The sequence below is a fragment of the Mandrillus leucophaeus genome, unplaced genomic scaffold (genome assembly GCF_000951045.1).
Source record: "Mandrillus leucophaeus isolate KB7577 unplaced genomic scaffold, Mleu.le_1.0 Scaffold436, whole genome shotgun sequence".
NCBI lineage: Eukaryota > Metazoa > Chordata > Mammalia > Primates > Cercopithecidae > Mandrillus > Mandrillus leucophaeus.
This window is the reverse complement of record NW_012104654.1, coordinates 1,057,076-1,081,604: the sequence shown is the minus strand read 5'-3', so window position 1 is coordinate 1,081,604 and position 24,529 is coordinate 1,057,076. Positions and strand designations below refer to the sequence as shown.

Sequence of the window (24,529 nt, the reverse complement as noted above, 5' to 3'; positions counted from 1 at the left end):
TGCCTCAGTCTCCTGAGTAGCTGGGATTACAGGTGCACGCCACCCCACCTGGCTAATTTTTTGTATATTTAGTAGAGGTGGGGTTTCATTATATTGGCCAGGCTGGTTTCAAACTCCTGACCTCAATTGATCCATTTGCCTCGACCTCGTAAAGCGTTAGGATTACAGGCGTGAGCCACTGTGCCCGGCCTATCATGGACATTTCTTATGAGAGTTCTCATAATCATTTACAAACGATGTTGGAAATAAATGTTCTCATTGACTTGGAAATAATCTAATAATAGAATCCTCCTTGACCTTAACATTTTAATCTCCATTACTCATGATGAGAAAAGTTTTTAACCACCTCACCCTGGTTTCCAACTGACAAAATCTTCCCCTCTACCTAAACTTCATCTCCAGCAGATATAAGAAGTGTATTTCCTAAGACAGCAGTCATTTCATAATGATTTGACAGGGCTGTCCAGTACATCCCGATGGGTACTTACGCTTCTTCAATTTTCAGAAGGAATAAGAATGCCCTGTATTAGGATTGCAAGTTATAGCCACTCTGAAGTGGTCCAGATTTTTCCACATTTTAGTGATCAGGTGTCTCTCCATCTTTACATCATAAATACGACTCGTGCTCCTGCAATTCACACCAGGGCATACTGGATAAGTTACTTAATCCTCCCAGAAGAGTGTGTAAATTTATTTAGAATATCTCAGCCCCACAGAACTCTGAATATGAAGAGATCTGAACCTTCTAATAGTCACAATTTCTTAGTGACTTTTCCATCTTTGAGCTGGATAGTATGTAAAGAAGTGGATACAAAAACTCTATGCACAGGCAGTGATGATTGAGTATGTAAAAGTCATTGTAGAGGAGGCAGAGAACTACTTCAAGGACATCTGACACCCCATGAGTCAACGGTTTTTTCTTTTTGTTGTTTTTGGGGTTTTTTTGTAGAAACAGGGTCTTGCTGTCTTGCCCAAAGGGCTGGAGTGCAGTGGTATGACCGTAGCTCACTGCAACCTTGAACTCCTGGGCTTAAGTGATTCTCCCACTTCAGCCATCTGAGTAGCTGGGACAATAGGCACAAGCCACTATGCCCGGCTACTTTTCTTTTAGTTTTTGTGGAGACAGGGTCTTGGTATGTTACCCAGGCATCCTGATTTTTACCTAAAACATATCTGTGTCTCAAAGATCTGGTACTGCTGTTTAGGCAAAGCTCAAGAACCTTTGCAGTTGTATTCCCAGAGATATGTATTAGTGTCATTTCTAAGATTTCCCCCTCAGCATGGTACAGGGTAGGGTTTCAAAGATGGCTTTTGAAGAGTAGAAGAGGTATAATGATCAAAGTAATAGTATAAAGTGGGCTTTGTCTTTGACAGACATTATGTACCTGTTAGGTGCCAGGCACTGTGCTTGGTAGGTGATAATTCAGAAAGGGAAGAAGAAATTTAAGGGAGATTTCAGGAGTAGAATCTTATAATTCAGAAATGAATTGAATGGAGCCAAGACTGAGGGCTTCAATATTGGAGAAATGTAAGTGATAATTTCTAGCAGTGAGATGGAATACAGAAGGGGAAACTTTTGAGAAGTGGAGTTCAGAAAAGAAGCAAGTGAGGATAATTCATATTTCTAGACCGGAGAAGGTCATCATATTGGTTTCGAACATAGAGTAGTGGGAAGCTACTGAGTCAGAGCTATTATTTAATCAATAAGCAAAACAGAATCAAAACTTCCTTGTCCACTAAGCTTTCCTTGATTAGTACTACATTACTATAGAGTATAGAATTAGGTGTCCACTCAGCCCCTAAGAACTTAACACATTTTATACTATTTTTGGTATCATATTTTTATGTGAATTTATGTAATTTTTAGCTTGTGGTTGTTCATTCTATACCTGCATCACACGGATCTACTGCTGTATCTTCTCCCTCTACCACATACAAAGCCTTGTACCTTGCTGTGAGCACAGTAGTTGAATGAACACTTGTGACATGAGTGCTGAATGAAGATTGAAACCATTCATTAGTTCTTACCATTGAAAATCAACAGTGAGACCCAAAGCTGATTCACAGTTAAAAATCTGATTTTCTTATTCAGTAATGCAGAGTTTTACCAGAAGTGTGATTAAAAACCAGTCTTTTGAAATGTCACCAAAATAAAATCCTTGACAGATACAACACTACTAGGTATATCATTAAAATATATTCTTAATATAATAAACGCCTAGAATCAGAACATTGGTTGAAAACATAGGAGCTTTACGGGGGCAGTAAATTTGGAGCTAGTCACATTTTAAATTTGCCATCGGTGGTTCTTTGTTGAATCCAGAAGATAGAGCAAATTGAGCTGATAGTGCAAGTTAGCAACGTAGTTTTATACAAGATTCTGGAATTTTAGGATTTTTGAGTGAGGAGGGCATTAGAATACAAACTTCTTAAATATCTACTTTTGCCATAAAAGCACTCCCCCATCTTACAAAAACGTATGAGTGCCATAGATGAAGATTTGTGGAAACTAAACTTTTTGGTTCTTCTCCCCTGTTTCTTTACCAGGTAAAAATTTTATGTTGAAATATATTGGGTCTTATCTTTAAGTGGTCTGAATAGCTATGTTTGAATGTATTTTTATTATGTAGTCAGAGACACTAAACCATTGAAATGGGATTTATGCCCCTTGCCACAAAGTATATAGCATTGTATTTTAAATGACTTGCTATAAACAACAAGGGTTTTGTCTTGTGCCTCAAAAGTTTTATGGTAGACATTCTTTAGAACAATATTCTTTCCTGCTGGTTATGGAATCCATCCCCAAGTCAGGGCTTGCTGTTGATTGATTGTTACTGAGGTTACCTCTTAGTTTGAGTGAACATGGCTTGTTCTTCAGAGCAAGTGGGAAAACTGACTTACTTGTGCGATGTGCTCAAGTCTATTTTGAATAATGAAGTTGGACTCTGGGAAGTCTTAGTATGAAAACCTTATCTGTTTCTGTTTGCTTCTTGCTTGCATGAGAATTTCTAGAGGGGGGAATTGGAGCGTCTTACCTTCTGAATTGGATTGAGGGGCAAGAGATCATCATTTGATGTTCTCTGGAATCTCGAAGGTATGAAATAGTCCTTCTGAGGCTCTTGTTCTGCTTCAGCTAGAGTAATTTAAATCATGTGATGTGACCCTTATGAACCCTTCAGTGGTATTCAGAGAATAAATAACAAGGTCAGACCTTCTACTAAAGTGTTTCTGATATAAGCCATGAAACCAATCTCTCTGCACCTTCCCCTCTGCCTGTCAACGTGTGGCCTCATGGTGTTCTGTGCCTCTGATGGTTGTTTCTCTCCCTCGTTCTTCCTCTCGCAGACATGCCTTGAATTGGAACGCTACCTGCAGACGGAGCCCAGGAGGATCTCGGAGACCTTTGGTGAGGACTTGGACTGTTTCCTCCACGCTTCCCCTCCCCCGTGCATTGAGGAAAGCTTCCGTCGCTTAGACCCCCTGCTGCTCCCCGTGGAAGCGGCCATCTGTGAGAAGAGCTCAGCAGTGGACATCTTGCTCTCTCGGGACAAGTTGCTATCTGAGACCTGCCTCAGCCTCCAGCCGGCCAGCTCTTCTCTAGACAGCTACACAGCCGTCAACCAGGCCCAGCTCAACGCAGTGACCTCATTAACGCCCCCATCGTCCCCTGAGCTCAGCCGCCATCTGGTCAAAACCTCACAAACTCTCTCTGCCGTGGATGGCACGGTGACGTTGAAACTGGTGGCCAAGAAGGCTGCTCTCAGCTCCGTAAAGGTGGGAGGGGTCGCAACAGCTGCAGCAGCCGTGACGGCTGCCGGAGCCGTTAAGAGTGGACAGAGCGACAGTGACCAAGGAGGGCTAGGGGCTGAAGCATGTCCCGAAAACAAGAAGAGGGTTCACCGCTGTCAGTTTAACGGGTGCCGGAAAGTTTATACAAAAAGCTCCCACTTAAAGGCCCACCAGAGGACTCACACAGGTAGTGGTACAAGTTGGCCGCACGTGGTTTCTTCTCCTTTCCCCTCCTGTAGCCTCCTCATGTGGGAGGGCTCCTCTTTGTTCTGAGGAGTGGCATCCCTGCTGATGAGGAGGTGATAGACAGGCGGGAGGGCCCAGGTAGGGACAAAGAATGATTCACTTGTTACCTTAAGATCTCAAGATGTCCCAAGCACAGGACATGGGTTTGTCCCTACAGTGCCAACCACAGCATAGAATCACGCAGTTCTGAGGATGGCTGAAGGGGGCCCTGGCAGTGACTCGTAGCTGTTTGTGACACAGGCACGTGTCGCTTTCCTGACACTTTGCATTGTTTTGCGAGTGTAGCTCCACAGTTTTGATCAACACTGGGGTCTGAGGATGCATTTGAAAGCATTCACAGTTAAACAAGGTAGCCAGGGTGTCCCTATTCACTCTTTTCCCAGCATCCTGATTTTTCATCAAAGTCACCAACAGCAGGAGGGTTTCAGAGTTCATTAGATGTGATCATTCTATAATTAATTGGCATCTCCTCTTTTGCATTGTTCTCTGGCGCGTGCTTTATGGAGAGATGGCAGAATTGCTTTTTAATGAGCTTGTTACTGAGAAGTTGCTAAAGTGATTACATTGCTATGTGTGTGGTAAGAGCGGGTGGGGAAGGGATGGGGATTGTGTATTTTACTCAGGGCATCCTAGTAGCCCAGGAAGAGACACTACCCCTAAGTTCCAATCATATTGATCTTTTGAGATAATTTGGAAAAGTGGGGTTTACACAGAAAAGAGTGAGACTCGTATTTTTCTTGGAACTGGTCTTTGTTCTCTGCTTTGAGATTAGAGCTTAGGGGTAGTGTCTCTTCCTGAGCTATGAGGATGCTAGTAGCAGTTACCGTGATTGGTGGCTTTTAAGTGACTCTCCATCAGTGTGCTACCTGTGTGGTTTTTGCATACTGTTTGCATGCTGCGAGCTGAATAGGGAAAATCCCCAAAGGTGTAAGTGGAAGTATAAAAGCATTCTTGGAGAGAAATCAGTGATGGCATATAAGCTAGGAAAAGTGTTTGGTGCTCTGGGGGGCCTTCTGGGCTATGCCACCAAAGAAGTGTGCAGGGGAGAGATTGTTGGCTGGAAAATCAGAACAACCTGGGCTTTAGTTCTAACTCTGCCACTATCTAGCTCTGTGAGCCACTATCTAGCTCTGTGACCTTGAGCCTGTTCCTTTACCTCGCCAGAGCTCATTGTCCACATCTGTTGAACAATCTGACTCTTAAGGCCCCTTTCAGTTCTAATGTTCTGGAGGTCTATGAACTATTTTTGTGTAGTAGAGAAGAACTTTCTGAAGTTCAAATACATAATGTGTGACAGAGGAAATCACTGTTTTGAACCTCAGACTTATTCCCATGGGAGAGTGAAGACTGACATTACTTCCTTGCACACCAGGACTTGGGCCTGTACTGCTCTAATTCTGAACTTAATTTCCTGTGTGGCTCTTGCTTGGTTCATGGGACAGTCTCCTAACATAATGATTATATCCCGTGGCTCAGGCAGAGACCCACTCATGGTTTCTCATCAGAATTTGGGTTCCAGTTCACCACTCCACATACACCAAGGCTAATGCTTCATGCTATTGTCAGTTTTTGCTTCTTTGATATTGTCCTGAAGGTAGTTTTTATTGATATTTCTTTCTTTGTAAAGTCAATGAGTGAAGTAATGGCAAGACATTGGAAAGACATTGCAGTGCTCCCAGGCTGGAGTGCATGACTCATCTCCTGGCCCCTCCAGGAAACCAGAGAAAGCAGAAAAGGGCAAGAATGTTGTGTTGTCTTGGGGCTGTGGAGTTCATGATTATGGACACTTTTTGAATTATTGGCACTAAGGGCACATCCTGCTTAGCATGGAGGCTGGACAGCTCTGGGAAAGCAGAGATTGTTTTTAGGGAGTCCAGAGCATTTTCTTCTTCTTTCTTATCCCCTCTTTCCAACAGAGATGTCAGGAGGGTGACTGTTAGGGTTGATGCATTATTTGGTGCTTTGTTTTTTTGAGCATTGTCTACTCAGAGTGATTACCAAGGTGGAGCTCATTATGTTACCTGGCACCTGCAACTACTTGCCTTATGTTGGACTAAAGTGGAAAACTCCTATAGGGAATTCACTCAGGGAGGCACCAGCATTATTAGAAAAGCAGTATTGCAGAGCAGTTAAGAGCTGAGCTTTGTGATCAGGTGGACTTGGGTTAATGTCCTCACCCTATCGCTTCCTAGATTTATGACCTCAGTTTCCTCATTTCTAAAATAGAGACGATTATGTCTACCTCCTAGATTGTTTTGAATATTAAATGAGCAGATATCTGTAAAATACTTGTAAAAAACCAAAATACCTGATAGATAGTAAGAACTCATTACAGATAGTAGTGGGGTTGATTATAGCTATTACTATTGTTGTTGATATTAGTGATGACTGAGTGAAAAAAGAGCTTTGTAAGCCAGAAATAAGCCAGTTAGCCAAAGTTAAATACCGTAAAACAGCAAGAAGCTTTTTCCCTCTCGCTGCCAGTGGTTGATCAATGGGATGTGGGGTGATGACACTGTGGACACAAGTTACGGAGGATAAACCAGACATGCAAGCATTGGCCCATGGAAGTTGGCAGTAAGGCGGAAAGATCATGCCTTTCCTCCCACAACATAGTAAGCAGTTGCGTGGCATCCGCGGAAGCATTTTGCCTGTAAAACCTTCCTCAGAGACATGCACAGAAGGGAAAGTAGGTGCTACAAGAAAGAGAAACAGATAAAAGGGGAGGTAGAGACAGGGATGGAGGGTGGGGAGAATATGAATTAATTTGGATTAAATGGATGAGAATCAGAAGTACTTATTTGGAATTGGTGTGAATTGGAGCACATGGGGAACTGAAAACAAAGGTGATAATTTATGTGGTGTAGATGAACTAAGAATAATGAAAAAAGCATGAAGGATGGAATCAAATTAAGTGCAAACATGTAAAGGAAATGGACTGGTAAAAGCTTGAGGGCAAAGGTATATGGAGATGGGAATTCAGGTTGGAAAGAGGCTGCTGATATAAGGCCTGGAGTTGGGAGAGCTGCTGACCAAATGTGGAAATGAAGATTTTTAAAAAATGGGCTCTGGTTGGATTCAGGCAAGCTATTTTAACACAGGACTCACTTTAATTCAGTCAAAATATTTCTTATCTTCCAGTTGGAGAGGTGTTTTGATACAGGAAAAAAAGGGAGATAGGAATACCATCCCAGAGAAAGAAGAGAAATATTTGCATTTTATTCTCTACAGTTGCAGATACATGCTATATCTCTTCTATGTGGTAATACATTGCAAAGGAGAAACAGTGAAGAAATGAAGTAAAATAAAATGTGTGTGTCTTCCTTTTATATGCATAAAGGAAGACAATACATGTTGGTAACATGGATTTGCTTGCATTGAATAATTTTTAAGATGTTATTCATTTAATCTTTATATAGATAGAATTTACTGAGCTGAAAAAGATATGCATTTTTTTCCTTCTGTGGCTGTTTTTTGAGGATGCTGAATCCTTCAAAATTTTTGCCTTGGAGGATATTAGGCAATGAGGTGATTTTTTATTTATTATTTTTTAAGGTAGCAGATGTTCACATTGGTAGCTAGGGCACAAACACGGGTTGCCCAAGGAAGTAAAGTTAGAGATGGGGGTACTGAGCTGGAGGTGCAGGATGATGAGGCAAGGACTGGGACAAAGGGAATATTATGAAGTAGCAGGATTTAGTGAAAGGAAGCATATAAAAATAGACATAAGGGCCAAGTGCTGTGGCTCACGCCTATAATCCTAGCACTTTGGGAGGCTGAGGCAGGTGGATCACCTGAGGTCAGGAGTTCGAGACCAGCCTGACCAACACCCATCTCTACTAAAAATACAAAAATTAGTTGGGCATGGTGGCAGCGCCTGTAGTCCCAGCTACTCAGGAGACTGAGGCAGGAGAATCGCTTGACCCCAGGAGGCAGAGTTTGCAGTGAACCGAGATTGCACCACTGCACTCCAGCCTGGGTGACAGAACAAAACCCTGTCTCAAAAACAATAAAAATATTTTTTAAATGGACATATGGTTTATTCATTGGGAAGAGCACTTAGTGTTGGCATGAACGTAAAAATGTTCTTAGCAGCCAAGCCATTGCAGACCTTTCTCTCCTACTCTGTTTTCTGATCTTCATATATTTTTCTTTCTACAAATTCTACCATTATGATCATAGTTGTATTCATCTTCTTGAGTCAGCTAAATAATCCTTAATATTTTGATGAAAGGTAACTTTCACTTCCAATGTTAAAAAAAAAAAACAACTTCATGCTCATTCTCAGCAAAAATCAAATTTTAAAAAATCTTAATAGTTTCTGTGTAAAAAAAGGAAAGAAGTATTTTCTACATTTCTTCTTAATTACTTCTGAGAAGAGATAAAAACCTTTCATTGAAATGGTGCTTTGTGCTAAGTGAACAGACTTTTCAAATTTGAAAATGCATATAAAGGCACGTCCACATTTATGTTACTATGCGTGAGTCATACTGGAAAAGTCAGGACAACGGCCATTCGATCTTTGATTCTTGGTCGCAGTGAAGGGAGATGTGAAGAAGCCTTGTTCTCTTTACGTGCTGCTTGGAGGACTCTCTAGACTGAAGTTGCTGTCACCTAAACCATAGGTGGTGATAAGCATTCTCTAGATTTTGTACTGAACAGTGTAACAGGATGCTTTTCAGGTGGAAAAGTAATACAAATGTGCAATTTGCTTAGCATTTTACATTTGCTTTGGGGCCCATCTTACTGAATCAGAAAGTGGCATAATCTCTAAGTTTAATCAGAATTTAGGGAACTAGTTTATTTTCAGATGAAAAGGTGACTAAAAATACTACAAACAAAAAGACCAGTGTAGCATTCAAAAGGCAAACAGAAGTTATGTCCTACATGTAATGAAAGGCCTTTAAAGTTTGAAATACAATTTATTTTACTTATTCAACAAATACATACAAAGCACTTGCTATGTCCCAGACATTGTTCTAAATGTTTTACAAATATTAACGCTTTTAGTCCTTATACTAACCCAATGACATAGGTACCATCTTATTTTATAGATGAGGAAAGTGAGACCCAGAGAAGTCAAGTAATTTGCCCAGTGTCACACAGCTCATCATAGATGGTCGGGCAAGGATTTGCACCAAAAAGTATTGCTCCAGTCGGAGTGCTCTTAACTTCTGTGCTTACTAATGAAGGGGAAACAAGTCAAATGAATTTTTAAAAAGTAACCCGTTATTGAGAGGAAATTAAAAACATATAGTTTAAATACAAATGGACAATGAAAACTAAATATCCTCTCTAAATAGGTGGATATTAGGAGGGTCCTTAAACATAGTGCCTCATCAGGTGACTGAGAAGCAGTACAAGGAAATTGCAAAGAAATGGTCTTCCATTCCAGGCCTATTATTGTTACTGATAAAGCTACTATTTCATGGTCGTTACTATTTTCATTTTTTTTAACGTTAGTATTAAAGAGAGACATGCCAGTCTCAGTTCACGCATTAAAATGACAAATGTTAATACTCTGTCCCTATGAAATAAGAAAGGTCAGTATTATCACAACGTGGGAGAAACTGAGGACCCCCCCCCCAAAAAAAAGTAACTTAGTTCAGGCCATGCAACTCCCTGTTGTTAGAAATCAAATTGGACCCATGTCTCCTGACCTGTAGGCTTACATCCTTCTCAGTAGATTGTTTTGCCTCTTACTTACTGTTTGTGTTCCTCAGTCTTTCTGCGAACAGGTATTAAGTGCCCATAGATGTCAGGCACCGTACCGTGAAGTGACCAGCAGAGGAGACCAGGGTGGTCCATTCGGGAAGGAGTGCTAAAGGGCGGTGATGGGGCAGTAAATGAAAGCAGGGTCTTGCATCGGCAGTCAGAGGCAGCATGGAAGATGTGGAGATAACAAGTCGCTTTTCTCCTTCTGTACAGAGTGTTTATTGATGCTGTTCATCTTTTTAAATGATGCCAATGTGATAATATAGTAATTTATATAAATAGAAGCCCTAATTCAAGGTCAGGCATAGCAGCAGGATAAAATTAAATACCTCAGTGTGGAACTGTAGGGGGTTCATCGACCACTTTCAACTTCCTAGTGCCATAGATAAGAATTCTTTGAATTTATACACTAGCAACTGAAATGGGGCAATTTTAAGACATTAAAGGGCCTTTAATATGCCGAGACACATGGCTGCTAATGAAGTTTATCCATGTGTTGAGGCAGAAACTCATTAAACCCCGATTATGGGATGGAAACAAGAATAAGGGTTAAATGTTCAGTTCACAAGGTGGAGAGAGCTGAATAGGAGGGTTTGATAATTTGGATTTAGCATATTCAAGAGCTTAAGAGAAGTTTGAAAAGAAAGGGTATGAAGTGAGGTGGTGGAAAAACAATCACTGGGAAAATTTTCTGATTCAGTAAAATCTTAAAACTTTACCGCATGATAATTTAGCAGTGTGATAACTCCTAACATTTATGAAGATAAGTTAATGCAAATGTATATTGGGAAGCATGGCTTAAACTCAGCATATACACAGCAAGCACATTTATTTTATCATTATACTATGAAAATAAATGTAGGCTTTGTGGGATGCCTATTCCAGATGTCCTTTTAATGGATAATTGTTAGTCACAAGGCAAATAAGTATGTTAAAATAAGAATGGAGGAGAAAGAAAAACATGAAATTAATGAGTATTTCATCATAAACAATATTTTTGAACACCCACTATACATACACTAGTCCCTGTCTTATTGCCCAGGACCTTGCTTTTCGACACAAAAGCCTGAAATATGGTTTCATAAAATCATTATATTTGGAACCTGATCTCAAAAGAGAATATAGCCTGGGTGGGGGATGTGGGGGAACTGGGAGGAAGGAGAAGAGAAAAGAGGCATCTCATTTCAGAAAAGGCAGTGAAAGTAATAGAATTTTATAAATTCTAAGGTTTCAAGGGTAGGCCAGTTCTGTTTGATAGACAAGAAAAAAAGAGGGTCATGAAAAGTCTGTGCAAATGAAAAAATGACATTGAGAAGGCCAAGTGTGAACTTTTAGAAAAAGTGTTCCTTTTAATAAATCGATAATGTACAGAGGCTGTTTCTATTATAATATGAGTGTTAATTACTGTCATGATCATGGTTATCCTGTACATCTAATATAGGAAGGTTTGAGGAAAGCTCTGTGGAGCTTTGTAAAGAGTGAAGGCTAAGATGACGTTATAAGAATTGATGGTAGGCAGGAATTTTCTATGTTTCCTGAAGTTGAAACAATGGTGTAGTGATTGTGTTTGAATTAGAAAAAAAAAAAAAAAAAAAAAAACAGAGTTTAAGAAACTCATGTATTAATTTTTTTAAACAAGTTTGTTTTGAATGATCATCTTTTTAAAAAAGTTAAAATGTAAAGACAGATGAAAAATAATTTTAAAATGACCTTCCTTTGAAAAATATTCAGCTTGAATGTAGTAGAAATTACAGTTGAAACCTTGATAACGGATCATCAGGAAACAAACTTTTCATATAAGGAAATTAGTTCCGATGAGTAAATGCAGCTGTTTGGGAATCTAGTCCACCAGGGGCAGAATGTGTCATGTGACACTAAGCTCTGCTACTCTGGTACCAAATGGAGAACACCTAACCCTTTCCAGGCAGGCAGTTTCTATTTGTCTTCACCCTGATGGAGGCAAATTGGATGGCCCTGGCCAAACTTGTTTTCTAAAATACAGGTCTTTTTCTTCTGCATTCCCCACCTAAGAACCTAATATCTGATCCCTTCCTGTACTCTGCCATTTTCTGTCTTGCAGCCTTCCTCTGTCCTTCACAGCACAAAGGAGCTGGTAGCAATACACTGTAGGCTGTTGTGGTCGGTGGATTATACATCCATCCACCAGTGTATAACGCTTTAATCTTCTATTATTAGTTTTTTAACCTTCAACTAGGGGAAACTTCATAGAATTTCAGTAGTCTGTAAACAGGTAGGGAGACATGATGGGGGAGTGTTGGGAACTGGGATGGCATTCCCCCACTTCACTCCAGCAGCATCCCATGTACCTCTCCTCTGCTACTGGATTTTCTACATTTTCTAAAAGTGGCTTCCTTTCAACAATTTGTTAATGTATTGACATGACGTTATTAAGCTAAATGTTGGTCGAGGCAAGATCACTTAAAATAATTAGAAGTTGGTGACTTTTTAGTGTGCTAATTATTCAGCCAACCACTGGTGGAGTTACTCCTCATTCCTGCAATGGCTCCATGTTTGGTCACCAATGGTTGGTTATATAATGGAGGTGAAAGCACTTCAGTTATTTGAGGATGTCTGCAATGAGAATAAGCTTAGCACGCTTTGTTCCGTATTTCAATTCACCCTACTTTCTCCTTCAACATGTATGTTTATGGAGCTAGGTGAGCTGGGGACTAACCCAGGATTGGACCCCATAATCTCGTAGGGGAGGAAAGATCAGAATGCCCCATTGCTGGTTCCTTATGAAGCCTCAGTCCAGCTTTGTCCTAAACCAAGCTTCCTTGGCACACCCCCTTCTTTTTGCGCCTCACATCTTTTTTTTTCTTCCCTTCAAAAGTTATCTGCATTCATGTAAGACCTCTTTTATTTTGTTTGCAAAATAAAATACATTTACAGGTTAAAACTCCTTTTATATTCTAAACTACTCATCTGGTATTATAAAACATATACTGAGGCTTCTTTTGTTGTTTCTGCCTTTAAAATGTATCCCGTTTCCATTACTATAACATTTATGGAATTCAGTAAAGTGGTACATATTGTTTTCAGGCAAATAATGTAAAAAGATGTTTTAATCCCAACTTTGTTGAGCCATCATAGCTCAACAAAGTGATGTTTCATAGTGAAACATCATCATCTGTTTCACTAGGTGAGCTAAAAATGATAAAAGCCATCAATCATTTTGTTGCAGGCAGGAAACCAGAAGCCATCTTAGTTAATAAAGAACTTGACCTCCATGGTAGAGTACTGCCTAGTTAGGTGTCTTAGGGTATCTAATATCTTTCTCTGGAGCCCTTGCTGTTTTCCTAGCAGGGATGTTTTGTAATAAGGACTATAGTTTGTTCTAATATGGAAGCCAGTGTTAAATGAGAGTGGTTCTAGGAGTCTAGCAGATGCCCTAAAAAATGTAGGGATTCTATCTGTGTCCTAATGAATAGAACCAACACAAAGCTTGACTCTGGTACATATTCGAGGGTAAAGAGCACCAAGATATAGTAGGAAATATTTTAGAATAACTATGCAGTAGTCCCGTTTAAAAGGTTTCTGTCTTCATTTTGTGTGTTTATGTAATTTAATGTCATTTCATGGAATTCGTTGCTTGGTTATGAACTTATAACATGGTGTTTTGAATCCCCTTACTATGGGATATGCAACATCCCTCACCTGTACTGAACGTCTGTTGCAGAAAGGAAATAATGATTCCTCATATTGAATTCTCAATTGGTCATGAGCCTGTTGAAACTAGTATTGGTATTTTAAAAAGAGCAACAAAAGATACATCTCCCTTCCTTGATATAGGTAATAAGACGTTTTATGTTCCTAGTGTTCAGGAGAGAGTGTCAGAAAATCAATATGAATAAATTCAAGTACACAGAGGATTTACCCTATTTGAAAATGCAATGTGTGGCAAAATGACGGTATATATTAAATTTTTTTGTTTCACTTGCATGTAAATATTAGCATTTAGAAAAGGTGTCGTAGGCTACTTATAAATTTAGGCAGAGGGCAATTTGCTGGCTTTTTGTTTTTTTCATTCTTTGTTGTTGTTTAGTGTCTCAAGGCTTACAGCTAAACTGAATTTGAAACTAAATACTGTCATTACAGAAGATTTTTCGTGAGTTCTTCCAATTTCTCTGGGGATAAAATAATGGTCGCTGGAAGCAGTGGAGAAACAGTAATTAGGGCAAATAGTAATACTGTGCATGATTGAGGAAAATGTGAGAAAGGGAGGGGGAAAATGCAACAGACAGACTTGTACATCTTGTTACTAGGAAACCACATCAGCATTAAATACAGTGTGCTAATTGGCTATCCTGTTTCTTCCTGGGTACCAGCCTGGGCCTGCTACACAGCTGTTTCTGCTCTTTCTGGTTGCTAGGTAACTGCATCATTTGCTCCCCCCACCCCCACTTTGTATTCTGGAGGGTAATTGGCTACTTCTGCTCCTGGTGTTGCTGCTGGGTACCAGTCTGGGCCTGCTGCTCTGCTGTTTTCCAGAGGGATTTAGTCAGGAGGGAGGGGAGGAAAAGGGAGAGGAAGATATGCTGGCAATTAATGGAGCATAAGTGCAAATTCTACACAATGTCTGGCACCTGCGGCCCCTTATCCTGCCTTCTCAACTAAATCCTTTAGCTATGGAAACACATTAAAGTCTTGAAGTCTTTCTTTCTCGGCATACCTTGTAAGTATAGTTTAAAGGAAACAAGACATTTGAAGACATCACTTAAATGACAGCTTTGGTCTTCTTCAGGAAAAAAACTGGCAAAATATTACATACCTATATTTTGATATGAGTAGTAATAGAATTTGTGCAGATATTTAAAATACTTTATAACAAGACAGCATCTTTAACATCCTAAGGATAGTGCCACCTTATTTCTTAAATGGACCAAATTATTCTTGATAGGTAGCCATTCTTCTTGATAGGAAATAGAATGGACTAAACACATTATGGGATTTTCCCAACTGTTTTATGATGAAGGAGTAAAGGGAGGCTTTCAGATACTTGACTTTCCTATCATGGGTTTTATTCCTTTGATGTGCACAGCATATGCCCTGGTGCTTTTCAGTGGGACATTGCATTTACATGGCCATAACACATTTTGCACCATAGCTGCTTTCCTGATGGCAAATGAACAAATGTGATGCAAAATCTAAAGTCAATTTTGTGATTTAAAAAGCAAGTAAAAAGGTAATTACTTTACATATAGTTGTCATCTCTTGTTGAAGTAGAAGTTTTCATTTCATCATTATTGAAATTCTCACTGGAAGTGTGACAAGGAAGATTCTTTAGAAGTGAAGTGATGCTCCAAGGAGATTTCACTTTAAATGGTTGAGAAAGTATATGTAAATTGGGGCCCCTTGAAGAGGCAGCTTTATTCCCCTGGGAAGGAGCTGTTTTATTGAGAAAACTCAGAGCATGTTGTGTGACTGTGCACAGAAATAGTTAGCAAAGGCAACTCGTATTTGACACTAATGGCTGTTAGTGGTTTCCCATACTAATGAGATCCACCATACCCTATCACAATTGAAGCAGAAGGAGGCCTAGGCCGAGCTACAAACCCTTCCACCATAAGATAAATTCAGGCTTTATGGAATCATTTCTACTTAAAATACCCTTAACATAGCAGAAGACCTCCAGCTAGGCTAGGCGATTGCGAGAAGATCGCAGCGTCAACACCTATCTAAAGGAAACCAGTTAGCCCTTAGTAGTGCTCAAATTGCAAAAGAAAATCTTGTTATCAAAGAACAACTTACAGAGGGGGTGTAATATTATTTCTGTTATCTCTATTAAAAGGACCAGTTGTTAATCACTCAAAAGCATTTGCCCGTTAAATGAATTAGCCATTTACTTATGAAAAACCATCAGAAGTCAGAATATCTCTTTGTCACTTGACAAATTTTATATTCTGACTTTGGGAGGGGGGTGATTTTGTTTGAGTATTTCATCTTTGTTGACAGCAGACTGTCAGAACAACAACTTTGCAAGGATATTATGGATTGTCCCTATTTGACTTAAGCAGGGTACAGATTGAAAAGTTCAAAGAAGTCTGGGGAGTTTGTCTTACCCAGCCCTCTTCTTCACCGATCGATTGGATGTGCTTATACAGCCTCACTGTGGCTCTAGCAAGACCCTGGAAACCCAAGGCAGGGGTCTTTGAAGGCTGAAGGTGGTCATGGTTAGTCCCAGTGATACATGGACATCAGTGCATACTTCCAAGCTTCCTCTCAGTGTACTCTTCTGGGAGAGCAGATCTTTTTTCTTTGGATGTCTCCGTGTTTAAAACAATAGTGAGAGTGCAGGCATACAAGCAAGCATACTTTGGGGAATGAAGAAAGGAGGTATTCCATGGAGCTGATTCAACCCCTGGTTCTCCTCAGTCCTGAAAACCTGCTTTGCTAATTCTCATGGCCACACAAAACTGCTACCTTTGACATCAAGTAAACCGTTGACAGAATTGGAAAGGACGAATCTGATGGCTGCTAGTCCCCCAGCAGGGCTGCTGCTAAGCCGTAATGTGCTTGCGTGTGAATTAGAAAAAGGTGCCCTTTGCATGGGGCAGTTTCCCTGCGCTTGAGGAGCAGAGCCGGATTCAGCCCCCCTCAGCCTGTAGCTGGACACCCTGTGCTCAAAACCTTATGTGGCCTGTGCACACCGGGAGAGCATTCCACACAGATGGGCCTTCCCTGAACTTTTAAGAACTTCTGAGGCTAATAAGGGCATAGCAGGAATGGGAAAGTCACACAACGATTCAAGGAGTATATCGGGACATCCTATCAATGTCTGAAGAGGCCATTATGTGTGACAGCAAATCTTTGAGTCCAGCCACTCTCCCAAAATGTGAGATCATTAGTTGCCTAATGTGGTGGTTCTCAACCAGGGGAGATTTTGTCCCTTAGGGAACATTTAGCAATGTCTGGAGACATTTTTCATGGTCATATATGGGGCTGGGGGTATGCTACTGGCATCTGGGAAGTGGAGGGCAGGGATACTGCTGAGTATCCTACAATGCCCAGGACAACTTCCGCAGCAAAGGATCAGGTGGGCCCAAGGGTCAACAGTGCCAAGGTTGAGAAACCCTGGCCTAATGCAATCTTAGCTGTCCTCTTCTCTGTAGGTTGCGCTGCACCACTTGCGAAACATTTCCTAGTCCTTTTAAGATGACCCACCCACCAGGTCTTGCCTTCTTCCCTTTTATGATCTTTAACAATATTGACTAAATGGAAATATTGCATTATTTATTATTTCTGTCAGGACTTAGATGATGTGCCGCTTTTCCCCCTTACGATAAGAAAGAAATCTCTCTACCTCCACTAAACGCTTAACCTTCTAGATTGAAGATTCGTGATTGTGACTCTTCACAAGCCTCATGCCCTGCCCTTTTGCAGAGGGCTCCTGACCTGTAATAATTTGAGATTTTGCTGAGGCAGAGTTTTGATCACATCAGCTGCCAGGCTGGTACGTGGGAGGGAGGTGCTTTGCCAGGAAGTGGGCCTAGCTGACCAGGCGCTGAAGAGCCGCACCATCATATGGTATTGTCATTCTCCGCCTGGGTACAGTGGCCTTGCTGAAATGTAACAATTGTTTCCTCGTTACCAAAAAGAAGATTAACTGTTAGTGAAGAAATAAAAGTGACGTGTTTTCTGTGGGAAAGTAAAACTTTTATTGGGAAAACTGTATATTGCACTGGTATTTGCTACCTCACTGCATTTCCCACTATTCACTGTTCTGGTTCACACTAGCACCATGAGGAGCATACTGGAAGCTTTTTGAGTGCTTAGGGAGAAAGGTGCTATTTCAGGTAGAAGGATTTAAATGGCCTTATCTAATGGACACATACTTTATGTCTGCATTTTGTCAGGAGTTGTGAATTATGCATTGGCTCTTTCAGCTACATTCACATGCATAGAAAATAACATTGTCAGACGTGTCATCCCCAGATACAATGGACAATATGCTATTATAATTGTATGGCATTGTCCTTGCTGTTTGGAGATAATACTGCTGACTTTATTCCTCTCATACATGTGAATGTGGCTGTAGGGAGTACGTGACAGCTGTGGCTTTTACATATATTAGCTTATCCCTTGCCACTTTAAGAGATTGCCATTAGTGAGCTGGCCTCGTGGGGTCATGCTAAGTACCATGTTTTGGATCCCAGTTGTTATCGGACCTTAGTTTTAGACCCAATAGGGAATTAGTAATATTATCTTGATGACCTGAAGATGCAGTGGGTTATTTAGTCAGCTTCCCAGAGCAGATGTGCTAAAGAAAGGGTAGGCTGAGGCATTCCTACTCAGATTGGCTTTGGGAGTAAGAAGGCAATTGGGTACCAAGCCTGGGAATGACTGCTTCCATGTTAGTGCATTACCCAAGTAAGCAATAATAATATCACTTGTATTGATCTTTACAGTTGCCAAGTGTTTCACATACATCCTTCCATTTTACCTTCACTTACTGATGGGGTAAGTCTTCTTATTATACCCATTGTACAAATAAGGGAACCTAGGCTCAAAGAATCATTTTTCAAAGGTTTCACTGCTGAACCATCGCAGAGCCTGCCCTACTCTGTTTTTCCTTTAGAGATCAGTTATTTCTTTTGGGGGCCTAAGTTAAAACAGTATAAATGAATTCAGTTTTGTTTATGGTTCAGAAAAATAAATGGCTTAATATTTGATGTTATTTTGCTTGTTCAGTATAACTGCTAATTCAGAATAGCTAAGAAAACTGAGTGATTATCTTGTATATTCCTACATTCTGTCTATTTTGGTTGAACTTAAGAATCCTTGATCTTAGTTGGTTTTCCCCTATTTTAAGAAAGAGAGCTGGCTTTGAAGATGCAAACAGACACAAGGTATTGATTCTTGAAGTGATATCTCAGTACTAGTGCATTTGCATATTTTAGATAATTCTTGATGAGAAACAGCAAATAGAAACTTTTCTCTGAACCCCTTGAAAGAATGCATCTTAGCAATCCTCTTTATTACTAAGCTGGAAAATCCAAATGGCGATGCCTTAAAGAATTCGAAGGAAGCTATGGATGGGTGGATCTTGGTATGTGAGTTGTATGCCCCTCTCAGTTACACCAGAGCTTTGCTAGGTGAGGTTGAAGAAATGATTTCTGTGCCTTTATTTTTGTATGTATGATAAGTGTAGAATTCAGGATAATTTTATTTATCTTTGTATTTGCCCAGTTATTTGAGGATATTTATGGATGGGTTAGAAGTCTTAATAAAAACTCTTGGTAAATACAGGAATTGTAAGTCTACTCATGGGCAAAGTTCCCATACTCAGGTTATGATTGTGCTTGATATGTGCAGCAATCTCTCCTCTGAATTCAGAAAAGCACACAGTGAAGAAGAATAGCTGCTTTCTAGCATTCTGCCAAAAGGATCTACAGGAACCTCAGAGTGAAGGGCACTTATATTATCTTCCAGAGATCTGAGGAAAGAAAAGGTATTAACACCAAAAGACAAATTCCTGGAAGGCTGAAGGAATAACACACATTACCCCTGAGGGCTCCACTCTTTTGAGGATTGTTTGTCTGTAGATATTTTTGTGTGTGATCCTGTGTTCCCCTACATCTTTGTATTTTCAAACTTCCCCTTTTTATTTCATTCTACCTGCCATGGAAATAACCTTAATAAATTGTTAGAATTGGCGGGGCGTCCAACCCAATTTGATAATAGCCTTTTCCTTGCTGATAATTCTAAGCATTTAGAATACTTTCGAGCCCACCTGTGTATCTTTCCCCCCACCCCCCACAGTTAGATCTTAAAGTTTTGTGTGTGTGTGGTTTTCCTGGTGTGCATCTTATCCAAAAAGAATAGTTAATGAGCAAAGCCAAAAAGAATCCTTTGCAGCCAGGGAAAACTTTTCATACATCCTTCCCACTCCTGTCATTGTATGAACTACAAGGACCACAGGTACAAAGCTTGTGGGATCAATTACCGTTAGGCATTTTCTAAAAAATCTGTTGTGAGAAGAGTAAAGCAATAATTAAAATTAACTGAACAGCTTTTGCTCTATTGAGGCGTTAAATCTTTGTGTAAACACAATCACATTGTGCAAACATAGGTCTTTTTAGTTGGGTGACTTAGACAGCGAACCCACTGAAGTTTTGAGGTCTCTGGGTCAAGGGCCCATTTTGACACGGTTTGAGAGGTCACCTGCTCATTTGTGTCTGTGTTCTGCTGTAGAGAGAACTGTGAGCTGGTATGGTTCCTTGCCCACCACAGCACAAAGAAGAGCCGGCTGGCATTTGGCAGATAGCGGTCTGTGACAAGGGGGAAGGAAATTGCACACAAAGCAAGACGGCTGCACACAGGAGCTGGTGGGGAGTGCTTGGGAACCTCTGGGGCCCAGGCAATGATGCGGCTTGAAGGTGGAGAAAACAGCAGTTATAAAATATAAATGCGTTTATGATTACATTGGGCCTATGCTATATAATTTTACACACACTCATATTTGTGATTTGCAGCCACAGCTCCATATGGAGGAGAAGCTTGCTAATTTACCCAAATTGATAGGGATGCCGCTGAAGATGATCAGATTGGTAGGAGCAGTAGCTGAGAAAAAGTGGTCTCCTAAAACAAAAAAGGTGGGGGGTACTGCTGTGTCAGAGGCATCCTTTGTTCATTTATTTTGATAAGCAGAGCTTGGCTTTAATTATTCATGATAATGCTTGCCCTGGAAGGAGCAGGCCTCTGATGCCACAGCAGCTGTGGGGTGCTGTTTGGTTCTCTGTGCAGTTAACACTAAAACAACCTGCCTAGCCTTTCTTGAGATTTGTCATGCTTTCACTTGTGAGAGGTGAGATGCCCTGACGTTTTGTTTACACCTGATACCCCTTCCTAGAGGGCAAGTATTGACTTGGCTGGAGTGGAAGAGAAAGCCTGAATGATAACAGCCATTTCATGATTTTCCCATCTTAGGCATAAGAACGCGAAAGCCTAGAAGATCCCAACAGTAGACACGCCCAGCTCATAAGTGACCAAGCTGGCTTTTGAGTCTGGGTCTGACTCCAAAGCCTGTCCCCTACAGCATTATGCTGGCATTTCCTAGAGAACAGGCCAAGAAAGGGACAGTGGAGCAGACCCCACCCTTCTTCCACCCCAGTCCATCCCACTCTCTGTGCTTTCAGCCTATTTCCCAGTCTTAGCATCCATTACCATCATTTCCGACAGCTTTCCAAAGTGTTTCTTGACTTGGCAAAATCTTGAGGCACTTCTTCTGGGACCTCTTCAGAAGGAAAGCACTTTGGAACAGCATGCACGAGTTCCAAAGTCCCCAGAACATGCATGATTCATGCTTCTTGCAGGGGAACTTCATGGAGACAGGCTGTTGTGACCCTAGGATACTTGATAGACCTTCTTTTTTTCATAGATGCATAAATACCAGACGATGAATGCTGAATGGCTCGTCCACTCAGCTCATAGCAAAACCCTGGGAGGCATCCCTGATATATGTCCTTTCAATCAATTTTTTTTTTCATCTCATGGGTACTGCTTTCTAAATATGTTTTACATTTGTTTGCTTTTCTCCATCTCTGCTGCTATAAGCAGAGTCATTTGTGTTTCAGGCACTATCTTCTTTCTCCTGGGCAATTGTAGAACCTCCTAGAAGTTGTAGAACCCTCCCCACACTGGCTCATTGCCTTTGGCAGCCCATTCTCCATTTTGTAGCCAGAGTAATGTTTTAAAGTTCAATTCTGATCATGTTATGCCTCCGTTTAAAAGCTCACAATGGCTGCCATTGTTCTTAAAGTACAAATTCTTAAACATGATCTCTAAGACCGCTTTCCCAATAGAAATGTAACGTGAGCCACATATATAATTTTATATTTTCTAGCAGGCACATTTAAAAAGTAATTAATCATACTAATTAGTTCTAATACTGTATTTTATTTAGCTCAATATATCCAAAACATTATTTCAACATGTAAATAATTGATAAACAATTATTAATGAACGATTTTACATTCCTTTATCTCTTTCTTCTATTAGAAAACCTTCAAAATCTGGTGCATATTTTACACTTAGAGCATGAATCAGTTCAGATTGCTCACTGTTTGGGTACTCAGGAGCCACCTGTCCTAGGGTCTAAGAGACTGGTTCATGCAGGTCTGTTTAAGTCCTTTCACAGTCTGGCCACTGCCTGTTCTCTCAGTCCCTGCAGAGCACGCAAACTGATACTCCTCTTTGATCAGCTTCTTGGTGAGGTGTGGGAGAGAATGTAGCAGAGGGCTGAGAGGACGTCACCCCTGCTAATGAACTGGAGGAAACAGGCCAACATGGAACCATCCACGTTCTCCCCTTCTGCAGGGCTTTCTGGAACAGCAAATAGGATGGACTGTGATGGAAGACGGGTGGGGTCTTTTGCTTCTGTGTCCCTTTCTTGGCTTCTAGAAAACCCCAGCATGATGCTGCAGGAGAACAGGCTTTGCAGTCAGACCCAGACTTAAAAATCAGCTCAGCCACTTATTAGCTGGGTGTCTGTCCCTGGGCTTCCGTGTTCCCCTCCCTAAGATGGAAAAATCACCACCTACCTTGCAGGGCTTCTGTGAAATAGCACAGGTAAAGCGCCATAGGGCTGCCTGATATGTAAAGAGCATGCCAGGAACAGGGATGTTATTACCTGGTGTTTCTCCTTCACTCCAGACCAGTCAGTACCCACCACTCAGAAAGGGGAGGCAGGTAGAAATGAAGCTTCAGCTCATCTCACACTGAGGTGTGGGTTAAGAATGAAATCCTTGCTTTGCTGTTGGCCTTGGGGGTTTCCATTTTTGGTCTATGTAGAACTTGTTAAGTGACACAGATTTTTTTGAGAAGGTGAGGGAATGAAATGAAAAACATGCTGGTAAAGTTAATATGAGGTATTCTCTGAAAAAAAATGTTTCTACCCACACAAAGGTCTAGTAGTCAGTAGTACCGTTCTGTGAGCTGAAAATGAGACCATGGGTTCTAGGGGAGGGCAGATGAGTTGTAGTTCGCACTCCTGGCTTCCCATCTCAGTAGATTCGATTCCTTTGCTTATTCATTTTTAAAAAGTTAGAACAACTATTATATAGGTACGTCTAAATAGTTCTGACATTCTTTCCAGTTGAAACATTTGTTTTATCAGAAAGTATTTCCAAAGGGAATATGAGCATTGATTCCACTTTAATTGTTGTTGCTTATATAAAAGGCAGAGTGAGGTAGTGGTTAAGCATGTGGATTCTGAAGGTAAGATGGCCTGAGTTTCAGTCTTGACCGTACCACATATAAGTTGGGTGAACTTGGGGAACAGCTTAATTTCTCCAACCCTCTATTTCCTCATCTAGAAAATGGGGAGGGATAATAGCCTTAGGGCTATTGAGAGAATTAGAGGACAGAATATACACAAAGGTTCTGTAGTGCCCAGCATATAGTGAGGGCCCAGTAAATATTAGCCAAGAGCTAATTTTACTTGGATTTTAAAAGCCCTATCACCCATTAAAGGTGGGTAGAATTGGACCACAAGTCTGCTGATGGTGATTATTTGAGGTGTTTTCTCTGCAGAGATGCATGTATTGCCTAGTTTGTTTATGTATAAAATTTTGTACCTTTCTCCTACACTTAGTTTTCTACTATATGTATATCTACACGAGGAAGGAAAATATAGACATTTCATCAGAGATTGATTCTGCCATTCATATATTCATATATCCAATAGAAAAAGCCAAATATGTCTCAGCAGATGAGATACGAGATGTGGTAAGATATGCAGCGTATCGTACTAGTGTATGGGCTTTGGGCAATTTTTCTCCATGTGGTATTGGGTTTGTACTGTTTGGTTAAAACCCTTTGGCTTTCTAATCAATGCCACATTGTAAGTTGAGGAGTTGAGGCTTGAGGTCTTATCTTTGATGGTTGAATGAAACACCAGCCTCTGGAGGTGGTCTGCTCCTGCCATCTCAAACTGATCTCTAACCATCTTAGCTAGAATCAGGTGATTGCAGGCTCTTTATTCACCAGAAAGGTATATTCAGGTACTGGGTGTTAATATGAGCCATGTTGCATAAAGGATTTTGGGGTAAAATATTTTAATAATTACTCTGCCTGTATAGTGCTTTGCAGCATATGAAGCACTTGCACAGAAATCATCTCTCTTCACATTTCACAATAGTCCTGTGAGGGCTGTGCCAAAGAAGGGATCAGCTATATTTTCTGAGGAGGAAAGTGAGACTTAAAGAGTAGGTAACTTTCCTCAGGGCACGTTATAAGTGGTAACAGCTAGGACTAGAGCACAGGTCTCCTGATGGTGAGTTGTGTGTGTGTGTCTGTTTTCCAGTAAACTGTACTTGTACACATGGGGCAGTATCTTCAGAACTCTGACAACCTTTCTGGAGAAAAGAAGCGAGATTTCCTTTGTTCACGTATGTTATGCTTTGAATTAATTAGATCCTAAATGAAGCTTTTGTGACAAAGACCCAAGCTAACAGGAGCTTAAAGATGTAAGATTTCTTTTTCTCTTTAATATAAAGTCTGCACTGAGAACTGTCAGAAGCCCAAACTCTTTTTGTACTGTTGGTCACCCATCCCTAGGGTTTCCATTCCTAAGGTATTGCTCAGGTCCCTGCAATTCCAGATGGCTGCCACCAGGCCTGCTTTCCAGGAACCTCGTTTTCATGCAGGTGTTTTGAAAGTGTAAAGGGGAGGGGATGTTCCTACTTTTAGAAGTACAGCTTGATTGGCCTTGATGGCTCATACTTGTAATCCTAGTACTTTGGGAGGCCAAGACAGG

At 40.7% G+C, this 24,529-nt stretch overlaps 1 protein-coding gene across 5 annotated transcripts in view; it reads left to right on the top strand.

Moving 5' to 3' along the window:
• The window catches only part of KLF7 (Kruppel-like factor 7 (ubiquitous)), an 88,535-nt gene that overhangs the window by 39,383 nt on the left and 24,623 nt on the right, over window positions 1–24,529 (top strand). For 3 of the 5 annotated variants that reach the window (XM_011993886.1, XM_011993884.1, XM_011993887.1), the window contains one exon: window positions 3,346–3,976. In XM_011993886.1, coding sequence (XP_011849276.1) covers window positions 3,346–3,976 — 631 coding nt within the window. The remainder of the gene's footprint in view (window positions 1–3,345; window positions 3,977–24,529) is intronic. The other 2 variants (XM_011993889.1, XM_011993888.1) reach the window with 1 other exon arrangement.